At 35.7% G+C, this 21,607-nt stretch overlaps 1 protein-coding gene across 1 annotated transcript in view; it reads left to right on the top strand.

Moving 5' to 3' along the window:
* Positions 1-21,607, top strand: part of LOC103893362 (protein eyes shut homolog) — a 949,231-nt gene that overhangs the window by 69,259 nt on the left and 858,365 nt on the right. Inside the window, 3 exon segments of the mRNA XM_019470252.1 lie at positions 10,291-10,484; positions 13,472-13,599; positions 19,611-19,725. Of these exon segments, the coding sequence (XP_019325797.1) occupies positions 10,291-10,484; positions 13,472-13,599; positions 19,611-19,725 (437 nt within the window).

Here is a 21,607-nt window from a genome sequence, read left to right as displayed (position 1 = left end):
ATAATAATAATAATAATAAAATAATAATAATACACGAAGCAAGTGATGCACAGTACAATTGCTCACCACCCGCCGACCGATGCCCAGCCAGTCCCTGAGCAGCGGACCCCCCCCGTCCAGCTTTCCCCAGTTTATGTACTGAGCATGATGTCACATGGTATGGAATGTCCCTTTGGCCAGTTTGGCTGTGCCCCCTCCCAGCTTCTTGTGCACCTCCAGCCTTCTCAGTCGGTAGAGCATGGGAAGCTGAAAAGTCCTTGGCTAGTGTAAGCATTACCTAGCAACAACTAAAACATCGGTGCGTTATCAACTTTGTTCTCATCCTAAATCCAAAACACTGTACCAGCTACTAGAAAAGAAATTAACTCTATCCCTGCTGAAACCAGGACAATAACACATCTTTTGTTTATTTTACCTGTGATGCAAGCAGACTGGCTGTTTGAACAGAGTAGGTAGAGCTGCAATTATTTGGACACAAGTTTATATTGTGCTTTGTGATTTTGTTCTTGCTTTTTTTTTTTTTTTACCTTCCCCGGCAATAATGTCTCCATCATCAGTTTTTCTTGTTTTTAAACTCATCCATTTATTAATCACAACATTTTCCCCTCTTTTTCCTACTCAGTACATTTACACAAGCCTTTAAAATGTAGATTTCTCCATTTTGGGATGCTATTGTTGTATGTACATTGGCTTTCCCACTAAATTGTAGTTTCTTCTTTCTTTCTTTCTTTCTTTTTAATTATATCACATTTCTCACTTTGTGTGTTGTTTGGAGATAAAAGATCCAAATATTGATGTAGTCTTTTTAGTAATAGACTGTTAAATAGAATCGTAATCTTATTGTTACCATGATTATATCAAAATATGTACAAGGTTTGCTCATTTTTTTAACTGCTATTCTATTTATTTTGTTGATCTACATTGAGTCCTTTCAATTAATATAATGGATAACTTCCCTGTAATCCTGCATTGGCTGGCAAGTGGGCAAATATGAACAGAAGAATTATAAAAAAGATACATTTTTTTACTTGTAATAGTTTCTAAATTTACCTATGTGAAGACAAATAAGATTCATTGATAAATATATAACAGAAAATTAAAATATATTAAGGACTGGACCTTTCTCTTACTAAGTTTTTAGTGTATCAGTTCTGGAATAAATTGAGAATTTATTTATTTTTGCAGATAATAATTTTGTTCTAATTTAGAAACTAAAAGCCTTTAAAATACACTGAATTACAGATTAGACTGCTTTGTCATCTAATGAAGTATTTTGTTTAGTCTATGCAGGTGTCTATCATGCTTGATCTGAAGAATGTTAGAGATTACAGCTGCCCCACTAGGAAATCTCTACCTCCCGCCCTTCCTCCCTCCCTTCCTCCCTCCCTTCCTCTCTTAGGTGAGTGAAATACCAGGAAAATATTACACGCTTTAATTCTTCTTTACAGAACAAAGAGTTAAGAACATTTTACCCTCATTATGCATAATGATCAAGTTATCTCAGTTTCAGAAAAACATTTATTCAAAGTTTCAGCTAAAAATTGCTGTTCAAAGATTCAAGAGAGAAGGCCTAAGTTCTAAATATACCTATGGGACATGGAGCAACCTTATTTTAGTGTTTCCTTTGACATGAAATAGATATCTAAACTAAAGAGCTTCCAAAGGTTTGACCTTTGGAAAAGAGGCAAGCTGAGAAAACAACTGAACAACTCAGACCCTAAGGAGAAGCAGAAGCCCTAAGGAGAAGCAAAAGCCCTAAGGAGATGCAGAAAACCTAAGGACTCCACCACTAAAAAAAATAAAAACGGTAGGATTTCAACAGGCAGCTAATCATTGCCACTAAGAAGTATTGAAGCTACCACTCATTACTCCACTAAACAGAAGAGAAGGAAATATGGTTTGCCTGCTTCACAAAGAACAGAAAGGTTCAGGACCTTTCAGTTTCCAATGGGATTTTTATAGACGTCCATAGAAGTCTTAAGTAACACCTTGCCCATTGAGAATTTAATAGACTTACAGTGTTCCTTGAGGCGTGTTCCCTTTCTCATATTATTAAGCTCTTCAGGAGGGATGTTGCTTTTCAATTCTAGCTGGCCATAAACACACAGGCAATAAAGCAGAAAAGGCTGGATCATATTTGTTCTGAATATGTTTGTTTTCGTCTTTAAGGATTTTGCACTATCGTTTACTAATAAATGCTTTTCTTTTCTGCAACAGCTCTTGATAATCAGGAAATACATATCCCTGTATTAGTAATATTAACAGCTAAAGATAGATGCCCTTTTGGTCATTTTACCCCTTTCTCTTTTCTGTGAAACTTTTTTCTGTTCAATTTATTCTTGCTGCTTTACCCACAATTTTTTATAACTGAAATGGTTTCTATCTGTTTCCACAAGAGACTTCTCAAATATCCCTAAATAACTTTTTCTGCTCCATGGTTCTACCTTGATTCCCATCCATACTAGATTAACCAACCATTATCTACACATTGCAAACCCAGGGAGAACTTGCACTTCTTGGGTTCTCTGTTCTTCCTCCTCTGTTCCAGCTGCATCCTTAGGTTTTGCCCAGCCCAGCACGGCATGCCCTTGCACAGCCTGCCTACCTTCACTTGGGAAACACATTCTGGTATTAAATTTCCTTGAATCGTCTCTGTCATTTACTCAGAATGGTATGAAGTATTTAATTTTAGTCTCACTAGTGAGGTATATAAAACAGCACTTTCAAATTTCTCACCAATGGTTATGATGTTTTATTTCCTGTGAACAATGAGAAAGTATTTGGTTCTCCACTGAAAAGTGAGCAAATAAAACCTAGTTTCACTGCCCAATAGAGTTCCTTCTGTTTTGGTTCACAAAGCATTTGCTACTGTGTTGGTGTCTGGTATCCATTTATGTACAGTTATATACTTAATATTTTTGTGCAGGTTTATTTTCATATTTTGTACTTTTGCAGTTTGAAATCACACAGACTTTTGTATTTTAATGAAGAAAATTTCTGTCCTGCTCAGTATATTGATTTGATCTATTATCATTTATGATTTAAATAAAAAATGTATCATCTCCCATTCATACCTTTAGAAACCACACTGAATAATGTCAGGCACTATGCTAGTCCATGAATGCCAGGAGAGACCTCCTCATCTCCAAGAGGTGGAATACTTCAGAAATCAGAAGTACTGAGCCTCTCACAGAAGTATGTGAGCCATCAGTAACATACCTTGCATTTGAGCATAAGAAAGGTCTTGTTACCTGAGGGGCAGCTGCGGAACTGAACTAATATTATCTGGAGAAACTGTTGCCTTAGAGAAAGGAGCGATTAATCAATGCATTTTTAAAAACACCTTCCCAAAAGATGGATAAGTAATCAAATCATTTTACTGTAGTAAAAACTGTGGAGTATTAGTGAATTCACTGTTAATGGATACACTTAGATTTTCTTCTGTACCTGGTGTGTGGTAAACACCAGCAGCTGGCTGCAAGAAGAAAGGCAATTTTAAATCCAGACTTTCTGTGAGTGGGCAGCATTGGTGTTCTTGATAAAAGTCATAGCTGTCAATTTGAACATTATGGCTATTCTTCCTGCTGTTCCTAGCAGCGATTTGAACACCCCTTTCTGCAACAAACTGAGGCACTAGGAAGTGATTTTAGGCTTGGAATAGTATACTGATCTGTTATAACTAAGGTGATGCCCTGCTCTTGCCCCAGGGAATAGTAGCCTTCCAGAAGCAGTGCTAGCCCATGCACGCTACCTTAGCAGTGGCCAGGGTAGCATCGGCTCAGAATCAGCCCAGCTCTATTTGCTTCGGCTATTTTAGAATTTCTGAACACTGTGGTTAGTCAAGATAAGAAGTAAAACTAAAAGTTTACAAGGACTTCTGATGAGTTTTTCCAGCAGTACTGTAATTTTCTCTCTAATAGGCTTTCCTCTGATGGAAGCTAATGTTCTTTTCATTCATTTACTTCCAAAATGTCTATTTTCAAGTGTGCTGATTGGAGCTTTTGTATAAAGCACATCAGTAAGCTTTGATACTGCCTATTTGGTCTAAAATTAAGATTGTAGCCCTTATAATCTTTCATGGAGATTTGCACTCACTCTCTTCTGAGACCTAGATTTACAGTGCCTTAAGTAGATTTCATTTTGATTCAAACTACTGAAACTTCATATGCAGAAAAAAAAATGTCATTCATTGGTTTTGATTAGAAATTTATATGAAGATGCAAATACTCTATTCATATTTCAAATATTAATGCTTTTAGTGCACCAGTAGAAATATTGGTATATTTCAGGGCCTAATTATATAGACAAGCTTGTGATTCAGTGATGCTTTTAAACAGAAAAAATATATTCTTTCTACAAAGAGAACTTAAAAATATTTTTCAGTTTTGCATTTAAAAGGAAGGGCAGCTGACGAAACTCAGGAAAGTAAAAACAAGGAGTAAACTGGATTGGACTAATTATAATAAATTTTTAACTAAGCTATGCAGATAGGGATTAGTTTAATTGCAGAAATACTTCCACTTAATCAACTGAAATCTGATGTTCCTCAGATTAAAAGAGCCTTATTTTGAAATTAGTTTTAAAGTGAACAAGAGTTCTAAATATTAATGATGGCATGATGTAAGGAGGACATGATGTAAGAGGTGGGTTTCTATAATTTCAGTTGTGAAACTGAACATATGAAAATATTAACAATATTTTTAACAATTGAATTATCATACTTGTCTTCATTCCCGGTCTTTATTCTGTTTACTGCCTACTGTGCATCTCGGTCCTTGATTGTAACTCCTAGCAACCACTTGTTTCATTTAAACTGAAAATAAATCTCTCTCCCACTAAATAGTTCATTTTTATGTTAACCCTGAAATATTATTGCTTCATGCTAACTAAAGTACAGATAAGTGAATGTATATGGGTGTAACATATGCTGTTTCCTGAAATAGTCTACTGTGCCTTATACATAACCGCTCTAGGAAATATTGATTTTTCATTAGAGGAATAACAAAACAAAAGTACTGAAGACATATTAAAGCATAGTATGCTAACATGATCTTTCACATATTTTACTTCTTGGAAAGAGAAATGGTTGTATAAATGTGAAGCCCAGAAAGTTTTTATTTATTTAAAAATAAAAACTATTTATTTTAATCAGTAACCCCAGATATTTATGTAAATAGCACTATGTGGTAACTCTAACGAACTGACTGATGCTTATCAAAGGTGTCAGGAATGTCCGTTGACTTTTAATGGATTATCATTATAACATGGTAGTGAAACTAATGAAGACTAGAAGGGATACAGTTAAATCAAACAAGGAAGGACTGAGGTATTTTTGTCGTGTTTGGTTTTGGTGAAGGGTTTTATTCTCTTCACATGTAAAAGCAATAGAAAATGCTGGAAATAAGGTTCAGTTCCTTAAACTAAAAATCATTAGCTTTCATACTGGTCTATAGGATATCTTTACTCCACTCATTCCTGCTTTTTAATATTCCACAATTTTTATTTTATTGAAGTAAACCAAACAAGAATTCACTGTACTGAAAAACCATGGTGAACTGATCCTACTGATGATGTCTTTAATTTCTTGAATTTTCCTTTTTAATCAGGATATTCAATCAAGCTGATAACTATTTTTTTCATACTGAATTTTCTTGAATCACCTGTCTCCCATTAGAACATGGTTTCTGCACTTATTTTCCTGAGAATTTGAACAATATATCATAGCTTTGAGTAGCTAATCATTCATCAGTGAACACTAAAGGGACTTCAGTATTTTCAGCGAATGTCTTTCTTTGGGTCTGACTGAGGGAAGAAGTACTTCTGTTGAAATTGTTGACAACAGAAATACACAACACCTATGTCAAATACTATGCCTATACTATGTTATTGATATCAAAGTAGAATAAAAGGTTATCTATGCAGTTAAAAGAAATTGCCTTGCATTTTTTTTAATTTAAATCTCAGGTCTCCAGAATTTGTACAAACATTTTCAATATGCACTTGCAAGTTGGACTGATGTGTTGTTCCCAGCTGCATTGTTCATTGCTTAAATATCCTCCTCCTTCAGGGGTTTACATTTGACTTCAGATTATACAGATATATTTTTATCCTGTTCCCTCTTTACCTTGCTTCTAACAACAGCATTCAAGAGGTCAATAAATGTTAGCATGGCTATGAAGTTAAGTATTTATTTAAACATACCTAAACAAGAGGCACTGATGATGACACAAACATGTAAATTTTTAAATGGGCATTTGGAATGAATTCCTAATTTTACATAACTATTAAGAGGTTTTGTATAGATTTTGAGTCAAAGTAGATAAGTACATTTGCAAGTTTAGAGGACCAGTTGTTCATCTGTTCTGACCAAAGGTTGTTATATTGCTTACCTATATATTAAGGCTTCTGTCTTGTATATGGTTAAAGTAGTATCTTTCAAAAAGCATTGATGTGAAGACATCAGCAACTGTAGAATCCAGTTCTTTCATGGTAGTCTGGTACAGAAACCTCACTGGTAAAAATATGTGAGGTGTTTCTAACTTTATTTTGGTTTGCTTCTCTCTTCAGTCATTTGCTTTTGTTACGCTTTTCTCCACTGAATTAACGATCCCTTTAGTACTTGATATTTTCCCCATCCAAGGGCTGTAATCAAGTCACCGTTCAATCTTCTTTAGAAAATAGATTGAGTGTGACATCAGGTTTGGGAATGATAGAATAAAAAGCTCAAAACACCAATTCTCCAGAATTCCTTTTATTGACTTGATTTGTCAAACTCATCAGGCATGGATGTTCAGGTAAAAGAGCACTGCTCTTCCTTTTCACATAAGATGCTGAATACAAGATATTATAAAGTAGAGAAATGTCAAAGACATAAGTAGCGTCAATGATTAAGGAAACATTTCTGCTCAAGACTGAATTCTTCCTAAAACACATTAGGCAGTTGGCAGTTTTTTATTGAATTCACTCTAGATAGACCTATGAAAGATGTGACTTGTGTTTTAGACCATGAGTGCAGTTGCTGCCTCAGTATCTTCATTTAAAATGATCCCCCTTGACCTGGTTAGGTAATTGGCTCCCAATTCACACTAAACGTACTGTTTTTTCCAAATTAACAAAAAGAAAAATATAATTTTTTGCACTTTGCAAGGAGATGCCAAGGAGAAAAGAAGTAAAACACCTTTTTTGCCATCCTTGAACCATACATTTTTTCCTTGATACATCTCCCATTCTGTGATTAACAGTATTTCCTTATCTCATCTCAAGCTATTCTTTATTCCTCTCCTAGCTACTTTTAGTCTTCCCTAAAAGAAAGTTGCACTATGTCTTTTTTTTTTAGCAGAACAATGCCCTTTTCCTAGTTTTGCTACAAATTAGTATAACATTACCAAAAAGGTACCTCTTTCATCTGGTTTTCCCAACTGACCTTCATTGTTCTGTGTTATTTTGTTCATTTAGTCTTTCCCTGTTCCAATAATTCCATCCAGTGCCATTTCTTAATGAAAAGCTAAGAATATCTTAGTAATGGTGACAGAAAAAATGGTGAGGACTGAATGGATTCAGGGGTAGAAACAATGTCAGGAAAAACTCATTAATCCATTTGGCTTGTGGACTTACACTTTCCGGCTTCCTCTACCTTTTTGGGTAGAGCAGTTGGAGTCACTGTTTTGCTGATTTGCCTTCTCCTGTTTAGTAATGTGGGTGGGTCAGGAGCACCCATTCTTGTCAAATGTGCCCAATCAACGGAAAAAAAAATAGGATAAGCATTGATATATAACCTCATCTATGAGTACTGCCAGAGTGCAATATTGTACTAGGGTACAACAGGACAGCTAAATAAAAAATTGAATAATAAGAAACAATTAACCAATCCACGTCAGTTCATGTTGCAAATATTCTCTTATATATGCACTAATACCAGTCAATGGCCTGGTTCTGAGGAATGGCCTTCCTGGCTTTTCCTATTAGCAAACCCTAACATCTGCAAGTTGCAATATATTTTTACTGTAATTTGGTTACTATGGTGATGAGGGATAGCAACAAATTCATGAAAGATTCTTTGAATGTCTTCTGACGCTAAAGAGAAGTGAATAATATGTCCTAAAAGATAGATCCAATTCATTTTGCCTTATTGGAACAACTATTTCCAATGAACTGAGTGATAAAAAGGAAATTGTGTTTTAACCCTTTTTCTGCTAATGGAATTTTCTTGTATAGTGTTTGTTGCATCAGCTGTTCTGGTATATAATAGAGACGGAGTGTGATATTTGGATCTCCTGGTAAATATTGTTCCATATACTTACAGTTGCTCTATATAGCTAGTCTGTGTTGGTAAGGAAATTATTAGAGGCTTGCATACTTATCTATTAATTGGTTTAGAATGAATTAGCTATGTTTACCTGGCAGTTTACAATTCTGAGTTAAAAGTATTCTGTTTACCATTTCAAAAGTATACATCTTTTTGTAAAGTATAATTTATTGTTTTATGAATGTTTATTTTTAATTCAGTTGATTCAAGTGACTAACAAAATGTGGAATCAATACATACTACTACTTCAGAATAGATTTCTTATGAAGTTATTGTTATTGCTACAGCAAATTATTGAAAAATGCTTCTGATGTAACCTGTAAGTATGTGTTAGGAAGGTGTTTAAATCAGAGTACCAAAGTACAGGATATGTAAAAAGCATATTTACTACATAATTTTCCAGAAGTAAATGGAAGTAAATTCTTAGCTGCTATAATTCTGCTGTATCTTTGATGTTGCACAATTAAAAAGAGTTAATTGTCCAAAATACTTAGGCAGTACATAACTGTTGAGGTATGCAGGCAGATCAGTAAACCCCTGCCTGGGGTTACAATAACTGAACAGAACATGGGAAACTACTGGACATAATATGAGAAGCTGCTGAGCTTAACAAATAACTGAGTGAGTGGCTGACAAAAGTTAAGATAGTACCATGAGCGATGACTGGATTCCACAGACGGTTAAGGGAGAATTTTGTGAGAAACAGGAAAACTTCACAGATAATTAAAGGGGGGAAACTGGGGACTTTTCAGGGATTATTTTCTTGCAAGGCCAACAGAGCCTGGGTAACCACATCAGTAATCCCACATAAAGCCAAGATTATCTAGGTAACCATATCAGAAATACTGAATTTGTGTATGGAGGTGACAAAACTGGGGCCAATGGGGACAAACACTTAGGTAAGGGTTGTTTATCTGGGAGAAGAAAAGGGTGAAGAAATGTAGGGATCAAGGTGGACGGGAGAAGTACAAATATGGAAAAATGCAGAGAAAAGGTGATAAAAGGGCTGGCTGAGTGTAAGTGGACTGTGGCTCTTTATGCTTGTCTGGCTGAGCCCTGCATCTGATCACTGCAGTCTCTTTTCTTTACTATTTCTGTGTTACCACCTTTCCTAGTGGGCAGGGGTTAAGATGGACTAGCGAGCAGCTAGAATGATACCCAGATCTGGAATGACTCAAGGTCTGAGCCAGCAAGTTGGCAAGAGGTCCAGGATCCAGGTATGGTTATCGGACAGACTTAAAACCTGTGCTAATATTTGAGGGATCCATTAATGTGGGTTTATTTGTGCATTTAGAAAGTGAGGGAGTGTGTATGTTTGCTGGTGAACTTCAATACTGACTAGCCAGAGAGGAGGAAAAAGTTTGAGCCATCATTGCTGTTCACGCTCACAAGTGCTGTTTGTGTTTATGTGGTGCAGGGAAGAACACTGCTTTCCATGTTGATCCATGTGGTCACTGTGTCCGTATTTTGTCTGTGTGTGTGTGTGCGCGCGTGATTGTGTGTGCACCTACTGAGAGTACATTCAGCTTCACTACTGGTTGGATCTATAAACAGGAAAGGGAACAACCTCCCCTAATAATAATCACTGTGAAAGAGATGTTCAGTGACTCTTCAGTGTCTCCTGGGACTATGGTTCCAGTTCTCATCCTCCCTTTGCTACAGATGAGTTTACTCACTCTCACATATTTCTCCTATGATTATTCACCAAAATAAATAAAACATACAGGAATATTTTAAGTTCTTTGCTTTTCAAATGGTGATAGTTTACAGGTGTCCCAGTCAGTAAATGGAGCTTCACAGTGTAGGCAATTTAAGAAAAACACGATAAATAAAAGCCTCTTAATCCCGCCTAAAATTAAAAAAAAAAAATTAATGAGAAATAATAGGGAAACACAACATAGTGACAAGGTAATATTTATGGGCAGCATATCAAGAAGCATCATTCACTCAAACACTCCCTAATTTTTTATACTTATTTCTTTTAGGTCCATTTTGTGAGGAACCTGCTGATCCTTGTGCATCTCAGCCATGCTTGAATGGGGGCATATGCCAATATAATCAGTCTGGCTATGTTTGTGATTGTCCTGCTGGTTTTCTCGGTCACAGTTGTGAAATTGATATCAATGAATGTTCTTCAAGGCCATGTCAGAACAGAGGTACATGTATCGATTTGCCAAATGTAAGTATAAACTTCAGAGATCCCTATTTGAACATAGAATCACAGAATCATAGAATGATTTGGATTGGAAGGGGCCCTTAAAGGTCATCTAGTTCCAGCCTTCCTGCTGTGGGCAGAGACATCTTCCACTAGATCAGGTTGCCTAAAGCCCCATCCAACCTGACCTTGAACACTTTTATTGATAGGGTATCCACAACTTCTCTAGTCAACCTGTTCCACTGTCTCACCACCCTCATCGTAAAAAATTTCTTCCTTTTACCAAATCTAAACCTACCCTCTTTCAGTTTAAAACCTTTGCCCCTTGTCCTGTCACTAAAGGCCTTGGTAGAAAGTCTTTTTCCATCTTTCTTATAGGCTGCCTTTATATATTGAAAGGCCACAATTTGGTGTCCCCAGAGCCGCCTTTTCTCCAGGCTGAACAACCCCAATTCTCTCAGCCTTTCTCTATATCCATTTTCATGGCACTCTTCTGGAATTACTCTAACAGGTCCATGTCTTTCTTGTGCTGGGTTCCCAGAGCTGGACACAGTACTCCAGGTGGGGCCTCATGAGAGCAGAGTGGGAGAATCACCTCCCTTGACCTGCTGGCCACACTTCTTTTTATGCAGCCCAGGATACAGTTGGCTTTCTGGGCTGCAAGCACACATTGCCAGCTCATGTCCAAATGTTAATACACCAATATCACCAAGTCCTTCTCCACAGGACTGCTCTTAATCCATTCATCACCCAGTCTGCACTGATACTGGTGACTGCCCTGACCCAGGTGCAGGACCTTACACTTGTCCTTGTTGAACTTCATGAGATTCACATGGGTCCACTGCTCAAGCCTGTCAAGGTCCCTCTGGATGACATCCCTTCCCTTTAATGAATCAGCTGCAGCACTCAGCTTGGTATCATCCGCAAATTTGCTGAGGGTTCACACAATCCCACTATCTATATTATTAATAAAGATATTGACCAGTACTGGTCCCGGTATGGGCCCCTGAGGGATATCACTTGTTGTTACTGATCTCCACTTGGACATTGAGCTGTTGATTGCAACTCTTTGGACTTGGCCATCCAGCCAATTCCTTATCCAATGAATAGTCCATCCATCAAATCCATATCTCTCTGATTTGGCAACAATGATGCTGTGTGGGACGATGTCAAAGGCCTTACAGAAGTAAAGGTAGATAACATCAGTTATTCTTCCCTTAACCGTCAACACAGTCACTCCATCATAGAAAGCCACCAGAATAGTCAGGCATGATTTTCCCTTTGTGAAGCCATGTTGGCTGTTTCTAATCACCTCCCTGTTGTCCATACACCTTGACATAATTTCCAGGAGGATCTGTTCCATGAAAGTGCCAAAACATTTAATTCTAATGTAACTTTTAAAATTAGCTTTGCATGTTTCATGAAGAAACACAGCATTGTCTGAATGTGAAGTATTTCTAATATTTCTATGGTTAAAAAGCCCAAATTCCACATTTTCAGTTCAGTTGCTTGGAGGTCACTTAAGAAACTACTGATGCTGTTTCATTTTTTTTTTCCTCTCTCTAATAAAATCTGATATAAACCATGATACATTTGTCATGTTTATTACCTAGTGGTTGTTTCCTATTGTTGCTTTTCCTGTGGTATCTGTTTTTAATTCCTTTTTTTATTCTTTCTTTTTTCTCTTTGTAAAATAGAATAAATTCATGCAGACTCACAAAGGTTTGATAATAGAGTCATATCTGGTAGTATTGCAAACTGCACTGTTGATGTTCTTTCATTAGCATGACTATTGAAAATAGCAGCGATTATACAGAAACAAAATAGTGAAAGAAGAGTTCAAAAGCTCAGTTATCATATATCAGTGATACATAATCACTCACAGAGAGAGAAAAAACCAGATATATTGCAGACTCACAAAGGTTTGATAATAGAGTCATATCTGGTAGTATTGCAAACTGCACTGTTGATGTTCTTTCATTAGCATGACTATTGAAAATAGCAGCGATTATACAGAAACAAAATAGTGAAAGAAGAGTTCAAAAGCTCAGTTATCATATATCAGTGATACATAATCACTCACAGAGAGAGAAAAAACCAGATATCTAAATTGCCAAATTGATAGATTTCTAAATTATGCAATCTGTCTAAATATTTTGTCTGGTAGATAAACTAGCACATACTATTTTGTACGATCATTTCCATAGATAAACAGATGCAGTAGTTTGTTTCACACATATAGAAATCTCTCAGCATATGTTAAAATAAAGTTCCCTGACCATGCCTTTAAGACCGATTCTGAAAAAAACACCTGAATACTTCCAATTTCACTGGGGGAATAAACCCCTATATATTTTTCCTTTATTTTCTGTTGTCAAAAAACATTACTTTATGTAGAAAAATAAGGATGAGAGTGTCAGTTCTAATAAATATTTTGTTTTGTAAAATAAATTACTGTTCTTACTGTGTAAATTACAGATTGCTGTAACTGACATGTCTTTCACCATCATAGAGAAGTACAGTCTCTGTGCTTCATATTGAAGGGGGAAAAGGATACAAACCATTTTCCTTCCTACTCTAGTTAGTGAATACTGTTTGGTATCTGAGGTACCTTGTGCACTGTTACTGTTTGATAGATGCAAACATTACATTGGAACAAATTCAGAAATAAGGAAAAGTCATAAATGAATTATAAAGCTCTTTCCTGATTCAGTTTTGAAATCTCAAAGCCAGCCAAATTTAGAGCTGATATATATATACATATATATATATAAAAAGCTAGCAAACCCAGCTCTGGTATAATCTGTGCTGGAAGGCCTATTCTACTTGTCCTGAATTATATTCGTATCCTATTTGGGGCTAGGACTGCTTTTTGTTCTGCCTTTGTAAACTGTTTAATATGATGAGACCCTGTCCTAGTTAGGGTCTCTAGAGTAATGGAAGTAAACACTAATTTCTGTATTGCCTTGGTTACAACAAATAATTATTTCTAATTTCCTTCTTTTCTATAGGATGTGGCATGTATCTGCCTGCCAATATTCACTGGCAAGTTCTGTGAGAGAATACTGAATCCATGTGAATTGTTGCCTTGCTTAAATAATGCGACTTGTGTAGCTCAACCCCAAACCCCCCCCTGCCGGTAAGATTAGAAATTAATTTATTTTAGTACTTCGTTGGATCACTTGATGATATCCCACTGATTGCAGAAAGAAAAGACATCATCAGTCACAGAGAACACAGAAAACTATGAACTTTTAACAAATCTTTATTTAATTTCAGTGCCCTACTGTGTTAGTCTTCTTGAAAACTCTTGAAGTGCTACAAAAAGATTTAAAACATTTAAGGAGTTATAAATTGTTTCATCATTACTTCTGTAAGATAAAATATATAAATCCTGACACAGAGAGAATTAAACTACAGATACCACTCCCATTCAGGGTGTATGATGTTTATGCTACATTTCTGAAAGGATAAGACAATTGTGTTAATTTCTAATTCACAGACATGCATTAGTAGGTTTTAGATTGATCCTTCAAGCAGCATAGTAAAAAGTGCTTCATTCAGAAAGACCATGCTAAAATCATCCATTTGAAAATAACAGAAGTGACCCAGTAGGTATATAATTTCATTCCATTTTAAACAGCTGTTTAGATATTTTCTTACACCAGTAAAGAGTACAATTTGTACTCTTCACATTTGCTTGGCTTTTATCTGGCTGCCTGAAGTAAGTTCTGCTAAGCATTGCTGAAGTGCAGTAAACAACTTTTAAATTTTAGGATATTCATGAAAGCAGAAAATTGAAAGCTGTGGTACACAAAAGCCTGAAAACACATTATGAATGAACTTAGAAACTGTAAATACATAACAGAAGTATAAAACATGAAGTTACAGTCCATCAAAAGACATCCAGTTGAGAAGTCTGGAAATTAAAATATAAGTAGAACTATGTTTACAATTTTCTCAAAGAAGAAAAAAAGACATACAATTTTATTTATACGTACACCTAAATACATATATATACATACATGCACACACATACAAACACATACACAGTTAGATCTTCCCATATAGGTATGCATAGCACAGAACAGCAGTGTTATCTTTTATTTTCCAATACTTTAAACCAAGATATAAGCTACTAATAATTTACTATTATATAGCCAGTATTTTATACAGTATGTTGGTGCATGAATTAGTATGAAATTATGCCTGAAGCTTACATTTTAAAATATGCTTAAATATGTTTAAATATGTTTAAATATGTTTAAAATATAACATGAACAATTAATATGAAGATGTAAATTGTCTTTCTTTTAAAAAAAAAAAAAAAAATCCTGGCCCTGTGTGCAATGCAGATTGAATAATTTACAATTTCACAAAGCACTGGTAGAAATGGTCAGTACCATGAACCTCATATTAACATGGAAATTGGTTAATAAAAATAGCTATGGAAAGGCATGGTGATTTAACAGTCTTTCCATTGATATACTATGTGAGAATAAGAGTCATTATTTAGATCAATATAACAGAAAGTAAAAATGGGCAATTAACAACCCAACTGTGCGTCCAAAGAAGGGCAATGAAGATGGTGAGAGGTCTAGAGCACAAGTGTTATGAGGAGTGGCTGAGGGAACTGGGGTTGTTTAGCCTGGAGAAGAGGAGGCTCAGGGGAGACCTCATCGCTCTCTACAACTACCTGAAAGGAGGTTGTAGCGAGGTGGGTGTTGGTCTCTTCTCCCAAGAAACAAGTGATAGGACAAGAGGAAACGGCCTCAAGTTGCACCTGGGGAGGTTTAGTTTGAATATTAGGAAAAATTCTTCACCAAAAGGGTTGTCAAGCATTGGAAGAGGCTGCCCAGGGAAGTGGTTGAGTCACCATCCCTGGAGGTATTTAAAAGACATGTAGATGTGGTGCTTAGGGACATGGTTTAGTGGTGGACTTGACAGAGTTAGGTTTACAATTGGACTTGATGAACTTAAAGGACTTTTCCAACCTAAATGATTCTATGATTCTGTGATTCTATGATTTATATTGATTACCAAGAGAATCACTTCAATTATGTGGTAAAGCTAGGTACTAGAGGTTTTAGTTTTGGGCTCAGATGGTACAATCCTGTTTACTACTAATATCAAGCATTAAGATCCTATTAATATCAGTGGTGCTTAGATTTTACTTTTAATATTTGTGTATTACTCATGCATTCAGTTGTGCTATCTGTAAAATATACATATTTGCTGAGACAGGCAAGACACATTTGCGGAGAGCTAGTTTGAGACATGGGATAGGTTATAAACTTACTATTTTTAACACTAAGAACATTCTAAAAAAGGGAAATAACATACTAGAGAGAACACTATGAATAGAGTAATGAAGAGTGCATCCTTCAACTTCATACAATGTCGAGTGCTTGGCCCTGTACCTACTGTTTAAGTAAAAACTTTGGATAGTATTCAATTCACATGGTTTTCCCTAGCATCTAAGCTGCACACCAGACTTTCTTGGTGAAGTCACTCCAGTGACTCACCTTTTCCAAAGAGAAATATCCAGGACAGGTGAGATGAAACATCTTCTGGAAGTTCTGAATTTTCTCTGTACAGAGGTAGAGAGAAAGCCTGGACTGCTGTCCTAAACCAGATACTAAAACTGCAGACTTTTAATGTTAGATAAATATGGCAGCATTGGAACTTAGTTTCGATACTCAGTCTTAGTTTTGCCATTCAGTCCCTGAAGGCTCCAATTAGTGTTTGCAATATTTTTGAGTGTTTATTGTTAATAAATTGAAATTTATTTCCTAATTTTTTGTGAAAATAAAATCAGTTTTCTATCACTTAATCCCAAATATTTAATAAATGTAAATTATGTGTATATTTATGCCTGTATACTTGGAAAGAGTCATTTAGGTGAGAGAAAACATTTTGAGGAAGTATGAATCACATTCATAAAGAGATTATCATAAAGAGACCAGATTCAGTAATTCGGTTGTGAGAGCTGTGGTCTTGTCAAAGTCAGAGTGCTGAAATGTAGAGGAGGTGCTGAGTTTTAGAGAGGGCCAACAGTCAGCAGGTTTTAATGGTTTTAGGATTCAAAGTTACGTCTTGCATTAGCTACTTGAATAACAGAGGATGTTGGAAGGCCTATAGGAACAGTGGTTTAACAGTTTCAGTTTCTTTAAGTCACAGACTTGGAAACTTTCTGGCTGTGAGTCATGTTTTAATTCATTTTACCCAAAGGAAACCTGCCATTAACAATGTTGCTTTATTCAGGAGGTTTGGAGCTGCTCATTCAAAGTTTTAAGTGGAGGTTTTGTTTCATTTTTGGTAATCATTGTCAAATACTGTAGGTTATGACTATGTTTAATTACTCTACAAAAAATTGCATGTGTTTCCTTCGGTGTAATACCTGATCCACTTTTACAGCATTTTAACATTTTAAATAAATGTAATGATGTTTAGTTCACATACATATACAAATTCAAATAATAGCTGAATTGACCTTTTAATCCTTTTTGTTTTGGTTTGGTTGCCCCTGTTTTGTCTGCTTCTGCTTATGCCCAAACTGCATTCTGCTTATATCTATCACCATCTCAGCTTCTATCTACTTATCCTTTCTTCTTTGGGAAACCAGTTGTTTTCCATTCTAAACATATAACCAAACAGACTCAATATAATTTTCTTCACTTCAGTTATGATGTATGACTATACTGTATCCTCATTCCATCCTTTCAGTCTTGATATCATATACAACTTTGTGCTAAGAATCTAATAGTAGCATTTTTTCTTAAATGTCAAAATTTAAGGTGAATTCAAATAGGCAGTGAACAAGGATATCCATCACAATAAATTGTGATTGTTTACTTTGTATCTTCTTCTATTATCCTTGTTCTTTAGGACAATAAAAAGTCACAAAAAATGTGAAATGGTGTTCTGAGAAAAATTGTTATGCTAGTGTCATCTTTAGAACTTTACTGTCAACTTTCTTGCTGTTAATTTACCCTCTCTGACATTGGTATGTCTATTGCAAAACAACAACAAAAACAAAAATAAGAAAAATGATCAAATACAAAAATTAGAAGCAGTTTCTAAAATTGGCTTAGTAATTTATCTATTTTATGAAACAGTCATAGATTACCTAAATAAATTGGACCAAGAAAGCTAGGAGCTCTTTCACCTGATTTTGAATCATAGGTAAAAAAAAATCAGTAAAACAAACATTGTAATTGAGTTGCTCTGATTTGATTTTAAGTGTTATTTCAATATGTAATACAGATAGAAAAAAAATATTTATTTTTTTTTACTTTACATTCCTTTTATATATATAAAAATATAATGTATGGATGAATGATGCTATAATATAAAGGACAACAAATATGCTATCTGTTGATATGAGTACTTTTGTTTAGAGGGAAAAATAAGTATGTGACTATCTGATATCTTTGAACATGCTGAAATAAAAGGAGCTAAGTATTATGAAAAACTCCTTTAAGCTACAATAACTGAACTGGAAATTTGTTAAGAATAGACTTTGCAAGAATTTTGATTCCAAATATTTGAAATTGTAGTGATATAGTTATAGGATTTACATACAACAATTTTTTCAAGAGGAGGGTGAGGAGTGTGAGGAGAGTGCAGTTCATTGTTATTTGCATAGAGTGTCCTCCTGCAGTTGTATCAATACTAGCCTAAAAGAATATAGCTATTTAGAGAAGGTTTTCCCATATCCACCTACCTCTGTCCTAATGATCCTATGCATGGACTGTGTGGATGCTCGCCAGGGGTTTCTGGTGAAATCCAGCCTGTTTAACACTTCACCAAAGGCTAATAAGTGACTTAAGCTTCTGGACATGATAGATGCCTCTGTGCATCCCTCAGAGGCATAGCCATACCCACTGATTAGGCATCTTTAACAGATTTAGAAAATACAGTTAACTCAGTTTATATTGAAAATATATCCTTTACTTTTGTATGCTACATAACTGTGAGAGGCTTCATGCATTCTGAAACCAGGGATGGTGTAATTTTTTTAAATGGGGAAACATGAGCAACATGACTGAATCTCATATCCATCAGGATATGAGATATAGAAGATATAGAAAAACCAGAAGCAATTCTGTATCACCTTCATGATTTCCAGCTTCTGGGCTGAGTCATTAGACAAAGTACCCCTCAGAAAAAGCTAAAGAAACTTCCCATCTATTACTTTTGTGTTCCTTCACAAACACAAATTTTCAGCTAACTGGCCATTTTCTTTCTCATCTACTTAAATCTTTTCTTTCCATGCTACCAGAAAGAACCTTTAGACAGAGGAACATGATAAGCATGTCTGTAAGAACATATCAAGTGAATTTGACAGGGATTATGTATCTATCAAAACACAAAAGAGAGTTTTTGCAGTCTGGATTTTACTTTTTGCACATTTTGAGCAGAATATAAATATTCAAATATTTTTCTACACTATTCCATTACTGCTTTTGAATAAGACCTGTTTATTATTCGTTTGAATCTCATTTACTAATGACAAGTGCTGACATGAAGCAGAAGAAATGTCTGCAGTTCCTTTTACCATAGAATAGTTATCCACAGCTCCATTGGCATCACATGAAACTAACAAACTGTCACAAAATAGAATGCCAGTTTTCTCCTTTAAAGAAAATACCGAATTACAATTAAGTGAACACAAATACAACCATGTATTATCCTTTCCACAGGTTCCTTACATTGTTCCTTACATACCTAAGCATGCCATTATTGACTATTCTTTGTTAATCACTAGTAATGATTGATGCTATTTTAAAACTCATTTATCATCATATTTCTAATTTTCCTCTCTGATGGTTTAATTGACCCATCCTTTCTAATAGATTTCCAAAACCTCATTTGAGATTGTTTTTTGTTTCCAGAAGATTGTATGAAGTATTGGTATGAAAATGCTTTAATCAATGAAAAAAATTATTTTATGGAGAAGCAAAAATATCCAGAATCATGCAACTGATTTTTAATTGCTTGAAAACATGTTCTGTTTATTTATTTTAAATACCATATGAGGCCTGTTTTGTTACCACAAGAACATTATTTAATAGAATTATGGAATATAATTAAAAACAATTAAATTTTAAAATGCAAGTCCTCTAAAATACACTGGTGTATTTGCAGCTGCATGCCAGGATTCACTGGAAAGAACTGTGAGGAAGTAATTGACTACTGCAGGCTGCTCAGCATCAACTGTCTGAATGAAGGATTGTGTCTTAATATAATTGGAGGATTCACTGTAAGTAATTTAATACGTTAAACCAATTCAGTGCTCCAAAGTATAAAAGCTTCAGACAAGCAGAAATGCATTCATTACTCTAAGAGACAAGAGGGACATACATTTATGTGTTTGCTGTTTACTTAAATCAATAACACAAGGACAATTCACTTGGGTAATATGGATTTTTTTATTACTTTTCTACTGAGACCGTGTTTTGTACTATATCAAGTAAGAGAACTGAAGAGTATTTTTATAGTAAAAAGAATATATAACTAATTGTGGTCCAGTGCTATTATCCACACAGATGATAATCACAGCTATGTTGCAGCCTTTAAAAATACATTACTTGAATTGAGTACATCTGTTGCCATTGTTTTAACCAGAATCAAATTAGTAATTTAAACGTATGCACATTTAGTCTTAATACAAACTTAGAAGTTTGATGATGAAACCGCAGTGCGGTGAGGTTGATTTGAAAATTTGAAAAAATGTAATTCCACTTGTTTTAACTCTCAAAATAGCTCCTGAAAATGTTGAGCAAGATCCATCATGAACCAAGATTCTTCTGGCCATAGCTTGTCAAAAGAGAGGAAATAGTTTCTCCAACATCAGTAACTGGGAACAACTTAAAGGTTATTCTAAACAACCACTTGTTTTGCAAATAACAGGAGAAGATCACAGAATCACAGAATGGTTGAGGTTGGAAAGGACTTCTGGAGGTCATTTTGTCCACCACCCTGCATGAGCAGGGCCACCTAGAGCCATTTATCTAGTCCTAGTCCACTTATCCATTTGGGTGTTCAACCAAAATGTATTAGGATTACTGTTACTCCTTGCTTCAGGGAGTAGGAAGACTAAAGGAAGGAGAACTGGAACCAAGGATGACAGCAAGGTTGGCAGGGACAGTGTCCTCACCAACAAGGGGCACAATCCCTCAATACCTACAAGAACACAACAGATCCACACATTCAGCCAAAAGTCCGGTGATCACCAGACAAGTCCTTAGTTATGAAGCAGGTTTGCAGTCAAGCTGGGTAGTCAAGTCAACAGATCAGAATCAGCAAGATACAAAGCTGGATACAGGCATACTGACAAAATAGCTCAGGAAAGGATCTAGTGCAAAGGCCTGAGCTTAAATGCAGCTCATGAGTAAAGGAAAGAAAGTGTGGACATCTCAAAGGCAAGTTCTGTTTTCACAGTAGGGTGATCCAAGGTGACAGTGTTGGGCCACATCAGTGCTGACCTTGAACAGAGGCAGTTAAACCTGTGAGAGAAGGGAAAGAGGTCACCAAGGAAGAGTGCACAGAAAAATTATTATAGGCTGGTCAGGCCAATTAGAGCCTGTTGATGCATTCAAGGTCCTGAGAGTTTCTCTGAATATTCCTTACATGTAATTATTCATTCAGCCCAAATATCGTTGCCTTTCTTATAGTCACAAAAGCTAAAGAGGCGTTGATATTTTCTCTCCAACGCTTTCTACCTGACTCCATGTGTTCGCTCATGTTCCTTGAGTCTTACCTGATCTGATAACTGCTATATACAGGTGACCAAGGATTGTTTCTCCTATTTACTTATGGGAACAAAGAGAAAAGAAGCTTCCAGTCATCTATTCAAAGTGGTCAGACCATTTTGTTGTACCTAGTTCTGTGTGCACATTCTAAGCCAGATACTGGTGTGGACTTCTCAAGTGTCACTAAGAAATAAATTCATACCACTGTTGACTGCATCACAGTCTCCCAATTGCTGCATCTTGTCATAGAATCATAGAATCATTGAGGTTGGAAAAGACCTCTAAGATCATCGAGTCCAACCGTCAACCCAACACCACCATGCCCACTAAACCATGTCCCTAAGTGCCACATCTACACGTCTTTTAAATACCTCCAGGGATGGGGACTCC

This window comes from Aptenodytes forsteri, unplaced genomic scaffold (genome assembly GCF_000699145.1).
Source record: "Aptenodytes forsteri isolate BGI_AS27 unplaced genomic scaffold, ASM69914v1 Scaffold414, whole genome shotgun sequence".
Lineage (NCBI taxonomy): Eukaryota > Metazoa > Chordata > Aves > Sphenisciformes > Spheniscidae > Aptenodytes > Aptenodytes forsteri.
This window is presented reverse-complemented; position numbering and strand designations above follow the sequence as displayed.